Source organism: Conger conger, chromosome 1 (assembly GCF_963514075.1).
Source record: "Conger conger chromosome 1, fConCon1.1, whole genome shotgun sequence".
In the NCBI taxonomy this organism is placed as follows: domain Eukaryota; kingdom Metazoa; phylum Chordata; class Actinopteri; order Anguilliformes; family Congridae; genus Conger; species Conger conger.
Window position 1 is genome coordinate 17,950,705 of NC_083760.1, and position 19,145 is coordinate 17,969,849.

Below are 19,145 nucleotides of genomic sequence, written 5' to 3' on the forward strand. Positions count from 1 at the left end.
TTAGGCCTTAAATGGTTTGTCTCCTACCTGTCAGACAGGGACCAAAAGACTGAATGTCTCGGCCATCTTTCTAGACCACTGCCTGTGACGTGTGGGGTCCCACAAGGAAGTGTCCTAGGCCCTTTGCTGTTTTTAATATTTATAAACGATCTACAAGCTGCTTGTAATTCAAATTTGTTCCTTTACGCAGACAACTCAGCCATTTTGGATAATATCAAGTCATGGCTCACTGATAACAAGCTGTCCCTCCACATGGCCAAAACTGAGTATATTTTATTTGGCTCTAAACCCAGGTTGAGCCGTTTATCATCACCTGATATTGTCCTTGGAGGCCAGATCTTCCCTGCTAAAAACTCAGTGAGCTATCTGGGTTGTATCTTGGACAGCAGCCTGGGTGGTGAAACCATGGCTCTCAAGACCATTAGTAAGGTCAATGGTAGAACCAAATTTTTAGCCAGAAAAGCTCCTTTCCTAGATGCAGCTAGCCTGTATTTGTTGGCTAGCTCTCTAGTTTTATGCTGTTTAGACTATGCCATCAGCTCGTGGTATGGAGGCCTGTCAAAAGCCCTCAAAGACAAACTTCAAGTTTCACAAAACAAACTAATTAGGCTAGTCCTGGGTCTATCTCCTAGAGACCATATAGGGAAAGAGCACTTTAAGCAGCTTGGCTGGCTCCCCATAGATGCCAGGGCAGTCCAGTTGCAGCTTAGCATGGTCCACAACATATGTAACAACAGGGCCCCCATGTATCTTAAGGATTATCTTAAGAGATGTGGTGACACTCATGATCACCATACAAGAGCCAGTGTTGCTGATCTTTGCCTGCCCAGGTTTAAAACCAACATGGGCAAAAACTCATTCAAGTTTAGTGGAACTGTCAACTGGAACATGCTGCCCCTCGAGATCAAAAGTGTATCCAGTGTGCACTCCTTTAAGACCAAAGTAAAGTCCTGGCTCAGAGAAAATGTCTCTTAGTAACATGGTGTTTTAGTCTTATCTTCCTTTGTGCCTATTGTGCCTGTTCCTTGTTGTCTTGTTTGTCTGTCCTTGACCAAGGACCACAATGGAAACAAGTCTGTGACTTTATTGTGTTTTTATCCTTGATGAAGTTTGAGATGCATGTCCTCTGTTCCATGTATTCTTGGAACTATACATTGAATAAAATCAATCAATCAATCAAAAAATGAATGAAGAAATATGCAAGACTGTGTAGAGCCTAAAACCAGGTACAGAGCTGAAATCTCCATTTCGTTCCCTGCAGTTTATGAATCATAGAGACATCAGGGCTTTTATCCCTTTCATCATGAATCTTTCATAACAAAATCGGGTGGAAACAAAGCGCAAGCGCTGGTGGTACAGCTCTGCGGCTTTAGAGAATGCCAGTTCCTGCCCAGGTTGATGCTGCCTGTATTAAAGCAGCCAGCCAAATGCATTGCATTAAGGGCCCTGGAATGTGAATAATTAAAGACTACATGGCAGCAGTGGAAGATGGAGTTTATGTGCGATGGGAAGACTTGTGTACGTGCACACTGCATCAGTAGAAAGCATGCCAGTGAGGTCACTGTGGAACTCTTACCTTCAGATCTCGATGAACTATGTGCTTTTGATGGCAGTACTGCACTGCAGACACAATCTAAACAAAGCAGACAAAAATTACTGGACCATTGCTAAATTCAACAGACAATTTTCAACACAGAAGTGATGCAATCTACCCGTAAGTGAAGGTGGGTCTCAAATGTGCTCAGACATAGACATCATATGCCCAGTTGAAACATACCCCATCAACAGCCTTGATACCTTCATCAGGGTATTATCAGGCTCCTTATGGAGCAGCAAATGCTTGTGTGGATCTACTGGAGATGTTGAGGTGGTGAGCCACACAGACCGATGCGCCATGTCAGCTTTTCCAGAAACGGATCAGCCCCATTGATGATGGACCCAAGGCGGTGAATAAGGCCTGTTCTCCCATATTCACTATAATGGTGAGAAGTTTCCATGTCCTCAACCTGAAATACGCCCTGACTCCGCAGGCATGGAAACGGAGCAGGCGCGACTTGCAGAGAGAGGGCAGGCGTGGGGAGGTCCAGCTGCTAAACCCAGTGACTCAGCTAATTTCTGAGATGCCCTGCTGGAGGCCCGGGCCTGGCGATGTGTGTAAGAAAGGCAGATCTATCACACAAACTTTTTCGTTACCCAAGTGACTTTTTGAGCACACAAACTTCAAGGGTGACTTACAGTCCTTAGAATAACTATTCATTCCTCAGTACAATACTGAACAGTATTTCAGGACCATTACACAGGAGCTAGTCCTGAGCATCATTCAGCCAAATCGACAGCCTTCATCCAAGCGTGTAGACTCTTTAAATATGTTCAGAATCATTCAAAATTATATAAAGGGATGGGCTTACAGCACAGCATCCAGTATATCCTTAAATTAATTTGCAAAAGGCCAAGGAGTCTAACACCACAAATGAATCCAACAAATCAAGAGTTAATTGGATGCAATAATATTGATTTTAGCACTGACAGAATAGTTAACCCTAATGTAAAAAGGTTTTTCCTAAACACAATTTTCTCCAGCCCTGGAACGGTATGCCGTTGGATAAGCTCACAATATTCATCCGTCACGAAGACAGCTTTATGGTGAAATAAACCTTGAAGTCTGATCTCTTTGTGGGAACCAGTAAATCCTTCAGAGAAATTTCAGATTGAATTGAAGCCAGATGAATTTCATATAAAGTAATGGCCTTGAGTACTTCTCATAAGGCAAGGTCAAGAACCCGTCATGGACGGTTTCATTTCATGGCTATCCTACAGAAAAGAGTCAAGAGCTACCTTAGCTACGCGACTGAAAGATTTCACTTTTCCTGACTGACAGAGCTTGTCCAAGCCAAACACAATGCATTTGCTGCGATTTAGTTTTCACTTGTAATCAGCAGGGATATCAGATGCTGTGCAAAGCACGACTCTGCCAATTCCACAAAATGCTGACTGAGTATTTCCCATGAACTCGCCTTCTTAGCCTTTTAGCTCTGGCACTTTAATATAATTTCAACTCGATGCACACAGCTCGCATCGTATTAAATCCCATAGGCAAAACAGTCCAATAAGCATCCCAATAAGATGCTCCAAGTATTTTCACTAGGAGAGAAGCAAGCAGTTTCTGTACTTTTACTGCCTACTTTCATGGCCTACTTTCAAGGACACACAGTCATTTTCTCCAGCTAACGGAAGATTTATATCTGAAGATTTTAAGATTTAATCTTTTAATAGTGAAGGACCTGTGACATCCGTGACAAAACACAGCAGTAATTATGGCGATATTGCCAATGACATTTAAAGCCTTTTCTGCAGGATAGCCCTAACAATCCTTTTGTATACTTTTCATTAGTTTCAAGTAGTCAAGATGGGGCAGTTTACATGGATTTGTTATGGACTCTGTTCCACAGTTACACAAAGCGTAGATTACAACTGGCACAAAAAGTGTACATGGCTGCAGAAGCAGGAGTGTGGATACATCCTGTAGCCCACTGAGGGTAAAAACTGTGCAGTCACAGGATCACTACAGAGGAGCAGCCAGTCAAATTCCTCCTAACGGTAGGTGCGCCATCTCTAGGCAACTCCCATCTACAACCCCTACTACACATACATGCAACAGTCGCAGGCACTCCGCAACTTGTGCTGCCCCTCACTCTGAGATAATCCAGAATATACTGTATAGCAGCAATCTTCTTTATAGGATTAATAGATTAACAGAACTAAAAACCATAGAAAGGAATGATGCGTAGAGACTGTAGTGTGATGCGCAAGGACAGAGGGGCCTGGGCCAGAGTTTTATGCAGCCGGAGGGCAAAATGGCACCCTGCTGCACAAAGAGAAAACAACTGTACATGTCATCAACTCAGTCACTCTCAGTGACACCCTTCACCGCCTTACGCCTCCCCTTTAAGGCCCCTGATATCGACACGGGTTCAGTCACAGGCAGCGATGCGCGGCGAGGCCTCGGTTAACTTCCCTACAAAAGTAGTTTCGATAGCAATGCAGTTATGATGGCCGGCTTTTCTCTGTGAATTCTGGACCGGGACAGGATAATGACATATGGCTGGGGATAGTTGAGAATGAGCACACTGCGGTACCTGTCTAAATTTAGCCCTGGCCTCCTTTTCCTTCATTCTTCCATGAGCTACGAGGTAGTCGAAGACCTCTCCTGCAAAGACAAGGAAGGCAAGATGTGAAGCAGGCCCTGACAGCCAGACAGATTCAGTTACGCTCACAGACACTTCCACAACTCACCTTTAAACAACACACATCAAAACTAAAGCAAATGAATCCAAAGATGACAACTATAGAAGCATCTGAACACGTTTCATCAGCTGACATGCGCTAGATGTGCTAGGCCATCACTGCTTGGGAAACACAACCAGCGATGGCCTAGTTATATTAAAAAATAGTTGAGAACCAAAAAAGCATTAAAGGTTGCCTGAAGCACACGCAAACCAACATCAATGTTACATTGTGGGCTCTGTTGAAAACAAAATGTTGTCATTTTTGCCATTCTCTGTCCTTGTACAGGAGGACTAAAGGCATGAAGTGGAACAACAATTATTCATTAAGTAACAAAAACAAAAAGTCATATCCCCATTTTTTGTTGATTGACCAATTTGGAACACTCAATCGCTCTAACTACGCCTGTCCCATCACTCCAGCATCCATTGTGTATTCAAGTGGGCTCACACCCAAACATGACGGTCCTCTGAAAGCTATGCAGCCACCAGCTGTTCATCTGGAGAACCCACCAGCCGAGCAGCACTCTGACTGCACCGGAGGACTGCTCAGCTGGGGAGGCTGCAGCAGGCAAGCTGAGGCATCTGATCGCCTGTAAGGAGATCCTGTTGGTGAGTGAGGCCGGCCGTGTCCCTCCCTCACTGGATGATACAGCCAATCATGTGGCACCATGAGGGTCCCGGACTACTGTTGCCACATATGATATGGACTGTGTAGCACATCATCGCACTTATTGTTTTATTTTATTTTATTTCTTCTTCATTGCCTAACCTATGTCTGAAATATGCCTTTATTGTATCATAATGTCACAATGCTGTGAAGCACTTTGAGCCGGAGCTCAAAAAGTGCTATATAAATTGAATTATTATTATTACTGAGACCTGGTGCTTTAGAGAAGCAGTCATAAAGATGCAAGTCCCTGCAGTGATGTAAAAAACATTATTTTTAAAGGGATAGTTCATATTTTTTAGACCCAGGTCTGCTGAGCAACTCAGCACAAATGATGTGACATGTTGGGGGATATGTCGGGCTCAAAACATCCTGTCTTATGCACGTGTATCTCACTCTCTGTTAGCCGTTAGCTTTGTTAGCCAGATTAGGATTAGTATCGGCCTGTTGGTATGTCTATCTACCAGACTGTCTCTGAATCAAACACACAAACACACACATGCACACGCGGAAAATACGCAGCGATTCTCTCCACAGGGAGATTAGGCCGTTTAAGGCCACAGATGGGCTCTGTGAAAATCTGTGCATTCGTATTGTTTTCAAAGCTCCTGAAAGTATGATGAGCACCAGAAGTAATGCTTATATAAAGCAATCTGATAAGGTCCAATCCTCCCTCGCTCTATTTAGGCTGCTTCTCGGATCCCAAAGGCTACTGAGCCTCCTCATCCCAGCTCTCCCCAGGACCCTCGCTGGCTTTCTCAACCGTGATGGGGATCTCTCGTGTACCAAGCAGTTGCTGCTGGCCTGGTTTCCCCCAGCACACAAACAAAATGCACCTCCCTCTCCCAAGTCTCAGTGAAGTGTCCTCTCACTCATTACCCCCCAGGTTTAGACCAATGGAGGCAGGGAGAGCAGCACTGCCCAGCCCACACTCTGTAGGGCGTGCACTGCAGTTAACATTTTCTGCCAAATAAATAATAGCTCACCGCTTTTGCAAAATGCAAATCTCAAGGGAAGGCTGCATTGTTTTTCAAAATGGTCCATAGAAATGATAATATATGATATCTCAAACAGACTGTGACATGAAAAACTGTGGAAAACTATTTACACAATGCAGGCTAAGGACATAAAACTGAGTTTGCAGTATTTGACCCTAGATCACTGGCATGTAAATAAGGGAAGGGCATGCAGAGCCAGGTAAATCGCAGTCCCAGTGTACTCCCAGTGTACTCCCAGTGTACTCCCAGTGTACTCCCAGTGTACTCCCAGTGTACTCCCAGTGTACTCCCAGTGTACTCCCAGTGTACTCCCAGTGTACTCCCACGCAGTGAACATGTGAGCACAACTGGTGGACTGCGGAGTGGAAGAAAATGGCCGCACACAGCAGCGTGTGTTTGGCAGGAGAGCATGTTTGAATTGAGAGGAAGCAGCAGTGGCGAGACTGGCTAATTTGGATATTCCGCATCAGCAGAAAAAGGAAATATTGAAAAATAATCTGGGTAAAAAGCATAAATAAATAAATAAAATAAAAAGGTCACACACACAAGACAAATAAAATGCGCAAAAAAGGCATTCTGCACTCTTCCTGTTTAGCACAGCTAAGGTTTGCATGGTCTGGGCTGGTTTAGGCTGGTTCAGACTGGTTTAGCCCACTCACCTCCACTGGCATACTCCATTATCAGGTACAGCGTCTTCTCCGTCTCAATGACCTCAAACAGCTTCACTGTAAGAGTGTGAAGAGAAAGGATGACTCTGTTAGGCAACAATACTATTCACAGCATTCTCACACATGAAAGCCCTGCCTCAGGGAGTATGACTTTTAAAAAGTAATAAAATACAGGCCTGGAGGCCCTCTGCCTCCACAGTTTCTTGGCACTCTCCTCTCACCGCGAAGGGCAATTACTAAACAGGAGTTGTCTGGAACCTTTGTTGAAAAGAAAATAATAAACCACAGGTATTTAGTGGAGACATGGCTAAAGAGAAGAGAAAGGTTCAGTTCATTGTGTCACTACAGACAATTGCACACTGCACTGTGTGCAGCAGACAAGCAGACCATGAAAACTGCTTACCAACTGCACTCTTTCACAAACAGACCCTGACCGAACAATGAGAAAGGGAGCACTACCCGAAAAGCATAATACCTTCTAAATATCTTGTTGAAAGTTTAAAGACCAAAGTTTTATGGGTGCAACCGGCTGTAAGAGAGAGGGTTATTGCGAGCCAGTGCTCGGGTTGGAGCAGAGTAAGAGCTCTTTAGAGTCACACAGGCCCCCGGTCCTCTGAGCTGGGATGGGGAGCTGGAGGGTCCCTATGGAGAGGGGGCTCTACGGTGGATCACACCTCACTCCGCCTCCCCAGACAGGCCCCTGGGAGGATGTGGTTTAGCACAGAGCCAGGTTTGAGCTGTGAGGAGACCTGCTGGAACAGGGGTGGCTACGGTCTCAATGAGGGGCTCTAAGCTACGCCAACGCGGGTCATATCTCTCACACATCAGCAAAAACCTCCTGCTGCCGTTTTTTTAGAGGACAACCTTAACAGGGGTGGTTGTCTTCAGCTTACTCGTATATACCGTCCACGTACCGAGGCGGATATTTACAACAGAGTCTAGCCTCGCCAAGAGTCCCGCCTGTGAGATCAACCAAAAACAATATGATTACAAGCATATTTCCCAAACCGCCATTTACTCTGCTGCTGTTAACAGTGCTGCTTTATCAGGCCCTGGTGAATGAAAGGCTGAAATGCATCAACGTGCAATACGCTGCCATTAACAGAGAGCCCCACTGCACACTGCTGTGCTCACAATATATCCGTGTCACTCGCAGAAAATAAGCTCAGGAGGTAAAAGCGGACGTCTGGCAGTCGGAAGGCTGTCCCTGAGCAAGACACCTAACCCCCAATTGCTCCTAACAAGCTGGCTGGTACCTAGCATGGCAGCCTATAAACATTAATAAAATATTTAATATAAACACTACATAAATGCAGTCCATTTACCATTTAAAACATTAATGGTGTCCCTTCTGCTATGTAAAATGCAGTGGCAGGCCAAACATTACACTGGGTGAAAACTATGTTCTTAACTGAACTGATGAATGTACAAAAGGGCAAGGCAATCATATCAACCTGAATACCCCAGATAGTCTTTTAACATTGTTGTATGGAACAAGCAGCCTACATACAGTCCATGCGTTACATTCAATCCTAAAATCTGTTTGCTTTTAAAACATGGGAAACAAGATTAATTTTCCAATGATGTTTACCTGCTCTGAAAAACAACCAATACAGTGAAAGAGACCTGCATATTTTCTTTTCAGAATGGTCAATACAGACACCTGGGAACTTCTGAAGTGCTTATAGCCAGCAATGGCACAGGCAATGAAGTACCACTCACTTTCATCTCGATTGGTTCAGCCAATGGGGGAGAACCGGGTAAAGAGCAACACTGCACCATGCAAATGCTCTATGTGAATACTTATCTCAGCTAGCACACCGTTATCACAAGTCATATGCATGTCTGACAGAAGCAGAATCTCTCGTTTGCACAACTTCTGGTTGAAACCACACATTTCCGGTTTTACATTGCCCAATTATGTAGTTCAGAAAATACAGATATTGCATTTTCTGCACAGCATTTGAGAGCAGAGCTCACCCAGCTTATTGCCACTTGACCTCTTTATTAGGTAGACCTGTACACCAGCTTGTTAATGCAAATATTTAACCAGCCAATCATGTGGTAGCAAAAATGCATTGTTAAAGGGAAGTCAGAGGAGAAGAGCCAGACTGGTCAAAGCTGACAGGAAGGTGACAGAAACGCAAATAATCACACATTACAACACAGGTATGCAGAAGAGTGTCTCTGAACACACAACACATCAAACCGCTACAGCAGCTGAAGACTTAATAAATCTAATAAATACCTAATAAAGTGCTCAGTGAGTGTAGATGCAATGCCCAATGACTTAAAGCTCATCAAGAGAGAGTCGATGAGCAAAACCACCCCACAGGGGAGTGGGGACATACAAGATGATTAACAAAGGCTTACAGTTTGATACTATATGTACAAACATCAGCACGTCCTCTTATGTGGGTCAGCGGAGAGGCAGGGCCGAGTGTGACGGACAGCACGCGGGCGCCTGCGGCAGCCCCGAGACTCGCGCCGACGGGCCAATAGGACGAATGATAGAGCGGGCGGGCGTGCCCACACCAGGCAGGATGTCAACAGCCACACCGCCTTGTCAACAACCGTCACGACCATTTCCTCTGCCTCTGTTTCCGTGTCCGCAGATAGAGAAGGCAAACGTAGCACGGCGCCAAAGCAGCTTTGCCCACGTACACCTTTAATAATGCAATGACCTGTGGGAGCAGGGTTGAGCTCATGTGCTAAAAAGAGGAAATGTGGAATATCTAGTTAAATGCGACAGCGACAGAACAGCGCTAAAACAACAAAGGAATATCAGGTCATTAATGTTGTTGGAAATTAAAAACCCATCGGCCTGATCTGTACAGCTTACTATGTGACTCTGTTTTCCCAACTTGACAGTAGCGAGTTTCATCAGAACCTGGGGCTGAATTATAAAAGCTTAATACAGGTCGATACAGTATCTGCATCCAGACTCCTACTAAAATTTTATCAGGACTTATCAGAGTCTCCACAGACCTCTTATACATGAGAGTTCACAATGTAGAGTATATCACAATGCAATAAAAATACCATCAAAGATGCAGCACACCCATTTCCTAGGACAAACTCCAACCGCGATGCATAACCAAGCCCTGAAAGAGCCCCGCTAATCACGCTGTAGGAGATCCACAGGGGGCTTGTGGGAGGCACGCACTCCCTCCCTCAAGCTGTTCCACCTCGCTCAGAGTGAGGACCCGGGATGGGCGGGGGCCAGGGCCGGGGACGGGGTCGTGTACCAGTGATACGAGGGCCAGGGGCATGTGGAGGGTGTCAGGTGACCTGCCAGCGCGATGCGCGATAATGAGACAAAGCGTGACACAGGACGGCTTTTGTGCTCCTCCATCAGCCTGACCCAGCGAGAGGGAGCGGACTATTGCCGCCAGGAAAACAAGAGGGAATTCGGTCAGGGAGGGGTCCCTCGTCCCTGCAGGGCTGCAGGAAAGGGGGCAGGGGGTATGCGGTAGGTCTCAGTAGGGCAGACAAGAGGTGAGTACCGAGAAACACTAGCAGGATTATATCAAAGCATTATAAGCAGGACTTGCAACATACCATCATAAGCCATACATCAGCTGAGACCAAACCGATACAAAGGAACCAGCGAAAACCAGAACTGAAACAGCTCTTAGCAGATAAATTTCCGTGCAGTCAGTGTCGTTACGGTAAGTATGCAAGCTGCTACTTACCAATATTTGGATGGTTCAAGATTTTCATTATTCTTACTTCCCTGAAGAGCTGAAAGAGAAGAAAAAAGAAATGTCCTTTAAACATATGTAGGTAATACAAAGCATAACAAAACAAAATAAAAAGAAAAGGGGTAAACTGGTTGCGATGGGTAAACTTTGTAACCCGAGTCACTTCTCAACACCGTTTGGCCTCCTTAACAACTGCAGAACTGTGTTGGGCACCTGCTGCTTCACATACATAAACCTGGCAACCACAACCACAGGCTCACGTCACAAACATAATCCCGAGATTGGAAAGAACCCAGGAGACTGATTCTAAACCGCAGCCCAAGGCTTATACATTAGCCCGCAGGACACAAACTGAACAGACTTTGAACATGAAAGCTTGTTAATCTACAGTAACATCATATCACTTATGTGTAACATCAGAAGGACTCAGTTTCGTTGAAGTCTTGGGACTACACAGAACAGGACACCTCAAAGTGACATGACAGTACTGTATCAGGGTAGGAGTAAACTACCAATCATGCTGTGTGGGCATAGTAACATAACCACTTAACAGTTCATATAGCTGCCAGCAATCTGTAACAAAATGTAAGAGGAATGCATCCAGACTACGCAATGGATTTGACAGTAGTCATGTAGTCGCTATCGGCACCACAAAAAAAGGCTAATGACTGTAAAGAAATAAAAAATATATATTCAAAAAGTAGGCTACATTGTGCTATTGGCAAAGGAAAAAGAACAGTAATGCACTTGGGAGAGGATATGAGGGGGCATTGAGAGTTCACTGCACAGATCAGTGCTCACCTTCCATCAATTAATGACTCATTTTTCTATTGCAATAATTCCACCACTTAAATGCAATTACAGCAGGGAGAAATATCAGACAAGTGCGATATGCATTTTCACACATGAACCGGAAACATGACTTCTCATGCATGGGTGTGACGGTGTGAAACAGGGTGTGTGTGTGTGTGTGTGTGTGTGTGTGTGTGAGAGAGAAATAGGGTGTGTACAGAGCATTGGCCCTACAGCAAAGACCTGCTCATTCTCACCCGTCTCAAATCCTTACTGCATGTGTGCGTGTGCGTGCGTGCGCGTGCGTGCGTGTGCGTGCGTGTGCGCGCGCGCATTTGTGTGCTGAAAGCCCTGTTCATTGGTGTCCTGCCCCATCTCCCAGCACACCATTAAGGGGGGACCAAAAGCACTGGAGAGTTCCCAGCCTGTGACTTCCTGAGGAACTTCCTCTAGCCCCGCTTCAGCCTGGAAGAGGCATCCAACAGCACGGGGCTCTTAGGAGGGAACCAAGAGAAACAGGCCCTCGGTCAAAGCAAGGGGACACGGCTTAGGGCAGATGGCCACCGTTTGTACTACTGGCTTCTGACAGGGAGGGCAGCAGCACCCATACAGAATTAGGTAAACATGACTGTCCGAGTGTGTGATAATATACTTGAAAATTTGATTTTGTCACTATCCTGGGCCTGGGGCCTATATGTAACAGCAGGCATTGGAGCAAGGCATCTCACCTGCACTGCTCACGCAAGCATCCCAGTGATGGTTACATAAGGCTTTCTAGGCCTCGGGCTGATCTGGACTGAAACACTGAAACTCAGCACGTGGGACGGAAATGCTCAAACTTTTCGCCCCCGGAACACACCAATGCGCTCAACCCAAAAACGCAAAGCTGCAGAGTGGCTGAGTGACCTATCAGCTGCCTCGCTGTTCCAACATTAACAAGGTCCAGAACAGGGCTGCACAGATCCAATTCTGGAGGGCCTTTTGTTCCAACCAATTATTTTGCTTTACTTTTCAGACGGCTGTATACTGTATCGCAGGTCCAGTTCATTACAGGACCATACTTTCATTTTCTGAGCAGGGGTGAGAAATTCCAGTCAAGGAGGGCAGGTGAGTATGCAGGTTTTTGTCTCCACCAATTGCCCTGGCTAAAAGAGCTAATTGGCAGTTTACACCAACACCGGTTGACTTGTAGGTCACAGTAAAACATCTCACACACAAGAACAAGTCTTGCGCTGTCCTTCAGGTGTTTATCAAGAAATGTAGTTAGGTCAGATGGGGTAAATGTTAGGGCTAATTAAGTAGCCTAAGTTGGTATGAAAACCACAATGAGGCATCGCCTGCTTCGCCCACCTCTGTATTAGAGGAAACTAAACACCACTTGTGCGTGAAAGCAAATTTCACACTTAAAGAGCAATGACACGAAGAAAGACTACCCTCCAGGATGACGCTCCTCTGAAGGATTGCATAACGATCTTAAAGGCTGCAGATTGGTCTCATCGCCAGTGTTTACAAATTACACACGGTGTTAAAAATAGAGCTGAACACGGCAGCGCGCGGAGAAGCGAGCGTGTCCTCCCACCCATTCAAGGCTCTCTACCAGCTCAGTGCAGCGTGGGCTGGCCTGCTAGCACCTGGAGCCTTTCTGAACACACTGGAGTGGGCACCACCGCTACTGCTACTGCAGCCTGCTCCACAGCCAAGACCCCGCCAAGAGAGAGCCTGGCTGGGGGAGAAACCATGGAGTACAGAGGCAGGATGGAAGGGGACCTTCAGAGGAAGTGAGACCATTGTTACACTCTGCCACATGGACACATACACACACACACACACATGGGTGTGCGCGCACACACACACAAGCGCACCCACAACCCCTTCCTCAAACGCAACCCTTCTTTACATTACATTATTGGCATTTGGCAGATGCTCTTATCCAGAGCGATGTACAGTTGATTAGACTATGCAGGAGACAATCCTCCCCTGGAGCAATGCAGGGTTAAGGGCCCTGCTCAAGGGCCCAACAGCTGTGTGGATCTTATTGTGGCTATACTGGGATTAGAACCACCGACCTTGTGTGTCCCAGTCATTTGCCTTAACCACTACGCTACAGGCCGCCCTTCTCATACACACATAGCCCCTATCATAGACCCAGTCACATGCACACACACACACCCCTAAGTGGTACACAACCGGACTATACACAATCTTGTGTGACCCTGCACTGGAAGAAACACGACTAAGGCCGGAGATCACATCGTTTGGGAGATTGGGAGTGAAATTCTGGGCACACATTCCCCTCCTCCGGAGGAAACAGAACTGCACATATCATATGAGAACCTGTCAATCAAACAGGATGCAGTCATTCAGCTGGTACAAAAATAGCCCTCTCACTGTCTACACAATCTGTCATGTGCCTAGGCACATAAACATTGCCTCGATCTTTGCATTTATCTGGCAGACATCTCCTTTCCAGGTAGACTTCATACATTTTCATGAGAAGAACGTGTGGTTGTTACTATTCTCCATTGGCCCGAGGAAGGCAGTATCTGGAACTGCACAATCTCCAGTGTGATGGGAGTCACTTCCAGTACTGATCGCAGTGAGACATGTTTACACGCAAGAGAAGCCACAGACAGTCGATGCGAATGATTCAACTTCAACAACGCGCTCCCTCTGGAGGAGGGTCTTGGGTCTTCTGGTCTCCTCCATGCCTCCTGCCTCCAGTCACACCCCCTGCCCAAAGTCACACCTCCTGCCCCCAGACATTCATCCACCCCCACATCCCTGCTGCTGATGGAGGCTCCCTGATGTCTCTGGAGGATCAGCACTCTGACACACGGAGACGCGCACACACACACACACACACACACACACACACACACACACAACCCCACTGTCCTCTATCTTGTGTGACCTGCACTGGCAGAACGCATGACTGTGAGCACAGATCCTATCGTCTGGGAGACTGGGGGTGAAATTCCAGGCTCCCATAGGCCTCACCAGGACTACATGCAAAAGCAGCCACAGACCGTGGACACAAACGACTTCAACAAAGCTCTCCCTCCGCAGGAACTGCCAGCGCCATGCTCCTCCGTCCTCCCAGACCGCCACACGCGCCATCTCTCAATTGGCTTCCCGACACCAACTGATCAATCGATGGAGGGGGAAAAACTGATGAACGAGGGATTTTTCACAGGGGCGGAGCGGCTCCTCGTGGGACATCAGCGAGTCTGAAGAAACGGGAGAAGGTCATGTCGTCTATGGTGACGACTCTATCGCAGAGACCGATCACCGACTCCAAACATTTTAGTTCTAGCTCACGCAACACGCAAGGCCACTCATACTGGCTCTAGGAGATGGGACAGCGACGTTCTTCATCCCCGTGCAAGTTCCTCACTGCGTGCATCACTCCCGGCCACCACCCACGCCTCTCAAAGTGAGCAGATAAGCAGTTCTCCACAACGAAGCAAACCTCTTTAAGTTTGATCCATCCGGCACCGAGAACTAAGTGCATCATCTTATCATTGATTTCTCTTAAAAGCAGCTCCCTGCCCCCTGGTAGCCGAGTCATCAGTCTTTCATCGGCAGGAGCAGATGGGAGCCGCACCTGCCAGGGTGGCACGCAGAGTTCGGGCACAGAGCAGAGGTCATGACAGCAGGCGCCCTGTCTGGGCCTTGACAGCCAAGGGTGGTCCTGGTGGCTTCACCAGCACAGCCTCCCGGCTCACCACTGCTGGCTGAATCCAAGGCCATTCTGATCCAAGCTGCCATTGCAGTTTGAACCCGAGAGACTGTTGTTATTTAACGCTGTGCTACTACAGAGGAGAGATAGGACACGGTGGCCTAGATTCAATTTTTCCCCCCTCAATGCTGATTGAGATTTGATTATGTAATATAACCAGAGTAATCCCCCACAACTCGCTAAACATTCTGTGAAGAAAAAGCCAACTGTTAACACTTAACATTTGGTCAAAGAGAAAAGGGACTGTTTTCATAATTTGTTCTCAATGCTGACACACAGTAACAAGCTAGGCTCTAATATACCCTTTCAGTGCCAGTACTTATTCAGTACTGTATCACTTTTCCTGATTTGAAAATAGGTTCTCCACATAACGTTTTATAATATTGCTCCACTACAACATAAACGTTGGATAGGGTAAATGTTATACATTAGGCTTAGGTGGTGTAACGGAGGAAGGTGTGCGTTATAACCGTAGTTCCCGTTTTCCACAAAACACAGATTTACAATTTGCTCGCCAGAGGGGTAATGTCACTCAGGGGATGTCTGCATGCCTACTTGTGCTGCTCGACTCCAACACTGGGCAGGCCTACCTACACATTAACGGAGAAATGCTGTGAAAAGTTGCTGAGCTGCCTTAACGAACTGCTGACTTCACAGAGAAAACGATACGATGAACAGCTTGTGCAATTCTACTCAGTGCCCGTACAGCAAGCACTGGATCAGAAAAGTACACCTGCTGATGGTTGTGCATTTAAAATTGGATGAATACAATCCCAAATCGTAAGATATTCGATATAAGGGACAGCGTGAGCAATTGTATTCACAGAAATCTTTGAAATGTAATGAGGTCAACATTCGACATTTAACACGGGCCGGTAGTTCACAAGGCTGCTTCCCTTTGCTGCATGCGCACAGCGCGACCACACAGCGAGAGCACATAAACAATTCACCAGGGCCTCCCTGCACCTGCTGCAGACCCAGGGGGACGAGAGCCCCACCCAACACACCAAAGGCCTGTGATAACAAAGGAGACCCCTCACTGCTGCAGAGAGGTCACAAATGCTGAGTTACTTTAAACTGTGTACTGTATGGTGCCATGCTTCTCAAGGCTGTTGTGCTGCAGGAAGGGCGTTTTCCTCTTCCTGTTTGAGTCCATCAAAGCACAGACTTCAGAGCTAAAGGCACCAACAGGTGAGGGCACTGGGAAAGGAGCCTCTACCCCTGTCCTGTCACAGGATTTAACCTGATGGGGAGTCAAACTTTCCCCACAAGAAGAGGAGGTCACAAATGCTGAATTACTTTAAACTGTGTACTGTATGGTGCCATGCTTCTCAAGACTGTTGTGCTGCGGCACACACGTCTCTCAGGACTCAAGAGGGCTACTGCAAATAGGAGCAGAATTCCAGTTACGTTCTGTTGTAATTCCCATTCTGTCATTTGAGAGACGGACGGAGAGAGAGAGGAAGAGAGAGAAAAGAAAGAGAAAGAGAGAGAGAGGAGAGAGAGAGAGAGAGAGGAGAGACAGAGAAAGAGAGAGAGAGGAGAGAGAGAGAGAGAGAGAGAGAGAGAGAGAGAGAGAGTGACATAGGCAGTGACATAAGTGACATAGACATAGCTCTTATATTCCCATCACAGACCGCAGGAGAGAGCTGCTCAGGACCAAAGGGTGTCGTCTGTGTGTATTGAGGACAGCACACAAGCCCTGTGCTGCTCTAAATTAATCCAGGGCTACAGCACGGGGCCACTGAGCTCCACACCTCCTACCCAGCGGATCCCATGCCAAAAGAGCAGCCTCTTCAGATCCCATTACCATAGAGCCCGAGAGCCTCTGAGCTTCAGGTTTGAGCTCACTGAGGAGACGTGCCCGTTCCCTCTAACACACTTACACAGTGACACCACACACATAAACATGCGCAGAAACACACACACAAACGCACGCGCCTGACTCATTGATCTACTCGCATAGCCTGGCTCCATGGATACATATGTGGGGTTTTAGTTTAAATTGTAGCTACCAGAACACTGACACAGATGATGGAGAGTGCAGTGGGCTGTAGGCTGAGGGTGTGTGCGACCCCAACGCCCTGTGGCCCTGCAGTACACTAGCCGTCTGTCTGTGCAAGAGCTGGTGTTGGGTTTCCCTGCACAAGTGAACATGTACATCTATATTTAGCAAGACAGGCCTGTGACTGTGAATATTGAAGCAGTAACCCCATCTAAAAAAACAACAACCGGCAGTCTCTTTTTACGTGTTAAGAGGATGATCAGGTCTAAATCTGCTCAGAAGAAAACAGACAGTTGCTTGGAGTGTTAGGATTCCATTCCAACGGACACGGGCGGCCGGCGTTATCTCACCACCACAAATGGGGAATGGCGATTGGGTGAGGAGTATCGTGGCCGCACTGAAGCGGAACAGGAAGTGGGCTTGGGTGAACGGCGGTCTGCTAACCGACGCAGACTCAACAAAGTCTCTAACGGACAGGCCGCAATTACATGCCCAGCCCTGGCTTTGTGCGGAAAGCAGCCAACCCAAAAACACAGGCAGCCGCCCATAATGACAAACTAAAGCCCGTCTTCTCTAGTGCAGGGCCGGCGGGTCTCCTTCCTTTATCGACCGCTGGGGCAGCTATTTCCTCAAAGTCTGCCTTACACGTCTAAACTAAACCAGGGCTGCCCAACCCCGTTCCTGGAGGTCTACTGTCCTGCAGGTTTTCATGTAAACCCTAAGTTGGTGCACAAGATTCTATTAATTATCAGCTCAACTGATGAATGAGGTGGGCTTTGTTAGGGTTGGAGTGAAGCCTTGCAGGATCTCCCTGAACTAAACTGACACAAGCCATATCTCTATGCTCAATGGAAGGTTTATTGTTAGCCTGTGCTCTTAAGAGAGAAGCACGGGCACTGCTGAACACCTCTCAACAGACACTATCGGGCACACCTGCAGTGGTGTAGACTCCGGTCACAAGGTGCAGGGGCTCACCCCTCTCAGGGCTTCCTGTGCGGTGCTGACCCCGCGCTGCGGTGACCCAGCGCTGGCCGCCCTCTGCCCGGACGGCGGGGCGTAGCGTAGCGGAGGAAGGAATGCGGCGGTCTGGGGATAATTACCCCGCACGGCGGCCAGCCGCTGCCCCGCCGACAGGAATAACGCTGGAATCTCCCGCATGCATCGCCCAGCAGGGCGGGGGAGGAGGAGGACGCCGGCTGAAACAGCAGGGCCGGCCCAGGGGAGAGGGCCGCTGCGTCACACAGCCGGCACGGACTCGCAGAACACGGCCGCCGCCGGAAACGGGACACAGGAAGGGCGTTTTCCTCTTCCTGTTTGAGTCCATCAAAGCACAGACTTCAGAGCTAAAGGCACCAACAGGTGAGGGCACTGGGAAAGGAGCCTCTACCCCTGTCCTGTCACAGGATTTAACCTGATGGGGAGTCAAACTTTCCCCACAAGAAGAGAAGGGGAAGGGGGAGGATCCAGGCAGGATGAACAAAGTAGTTCAGTTCCCCAGTACCTGCATACAACAGGTAAGTAAAGGGGAAGTTAATGATGAGTAGAATACCACTCATTTTTTGACAGGGCTACTTTGCGCTATATGGACGGTATATCAGCAGTGCAGTGGTTCAACCCTGTTCCTCGAGATCGACGGTCCTGTAGCCTTTCATTTCAACCCAAATTTGGCACACCTGATTCTGCCAATTAGCAGTTCAACAAGTTCTCTAGCTGTTAAAAATGAGATGTGTTAAGAGTTGGAGCGAAAACCGACAAGGCGGGAGATCTCCAAGAACAGGGCTGTGAAGCACTGCTGTCGTGTTCCCACACACACCTGATGCCCTCATGCATGACGCACGCTTGCTCACACACTTACCGCAACGTGTGAAATGTGCACCTATGCCGGCAGATGGATAGGGAGTGTGTTCCAAATGCCTGGGAAAAACAGGATATTCTTATTGCAATAAAGATTTTATGGATCATCTGAGCATTCCACCCACACTCTGCGGCGCGCTCTGAAGTGCGTGGGGCGGGAGGGAGGGAGGCCTCACACTCACTCTGAGTGAGAGAGAGAGAAAGAAAGAGAGGGAGAAAGCAAGAGTGTGTGTGTGCGTTGCGTGTACTCATGTGCGTGAATTATTCAGACCAAATGACACAATGCTGAAACAACATGCGTTTGGCACATTTTAAATGTCCTTTTCAATTCGGTTTAGCATCTTCCTTTCAGTCCTTTTTACAATCTTCAAACAGAGAAGCACATTGCCAGAGAGAGACAGTGCAAGTTACCCCAACTCCAACCTAATTGGA

At 47.4% G+C, this 19,145-nt stretch overlaps 1 protein-coding gene across 18 annotated transcripts in view; it reads right to left on the minus strand.

The window, feature by feature from the left end:
• The window catches only part of mark3a (MAP/microtubule affinity-regulating kinase 3a), a 54,770-nt gene that overhangs the window by 15,805 nt on the left and 19,820 nt on the right, over positions 1–19,145 (minus strand). For all 18 annotated transcript variants that reach the window (XR_009708070.1, XM_061231705.1, XM_061231650.1 and 15 more), the window contains exons 4-7: positions 10,315–10,363; positions 6,611–6,676; positions 4,137–4,207; positions 1,577–1,633 (exon numbers count right to left, since the gene is read on the minus strand). Coding sequence is in view for 17 of the 18 variants with exons in the window: in XM_061231705.1 (XP_061087689.1) it covers positions 1,577–1,633; positions 4,137–4,207; positions 6,611–6,676; positions 10,315–10,363 (243 nt within the window). In the remaining variant the exon portion in view is untranslated. The remainder of the gene's footprint in view (positions 1–1,576; positions 1,634–4,136; positions 4,208–6,610; positions 6,677–10,314; positions 10,364–19,145) is intronic.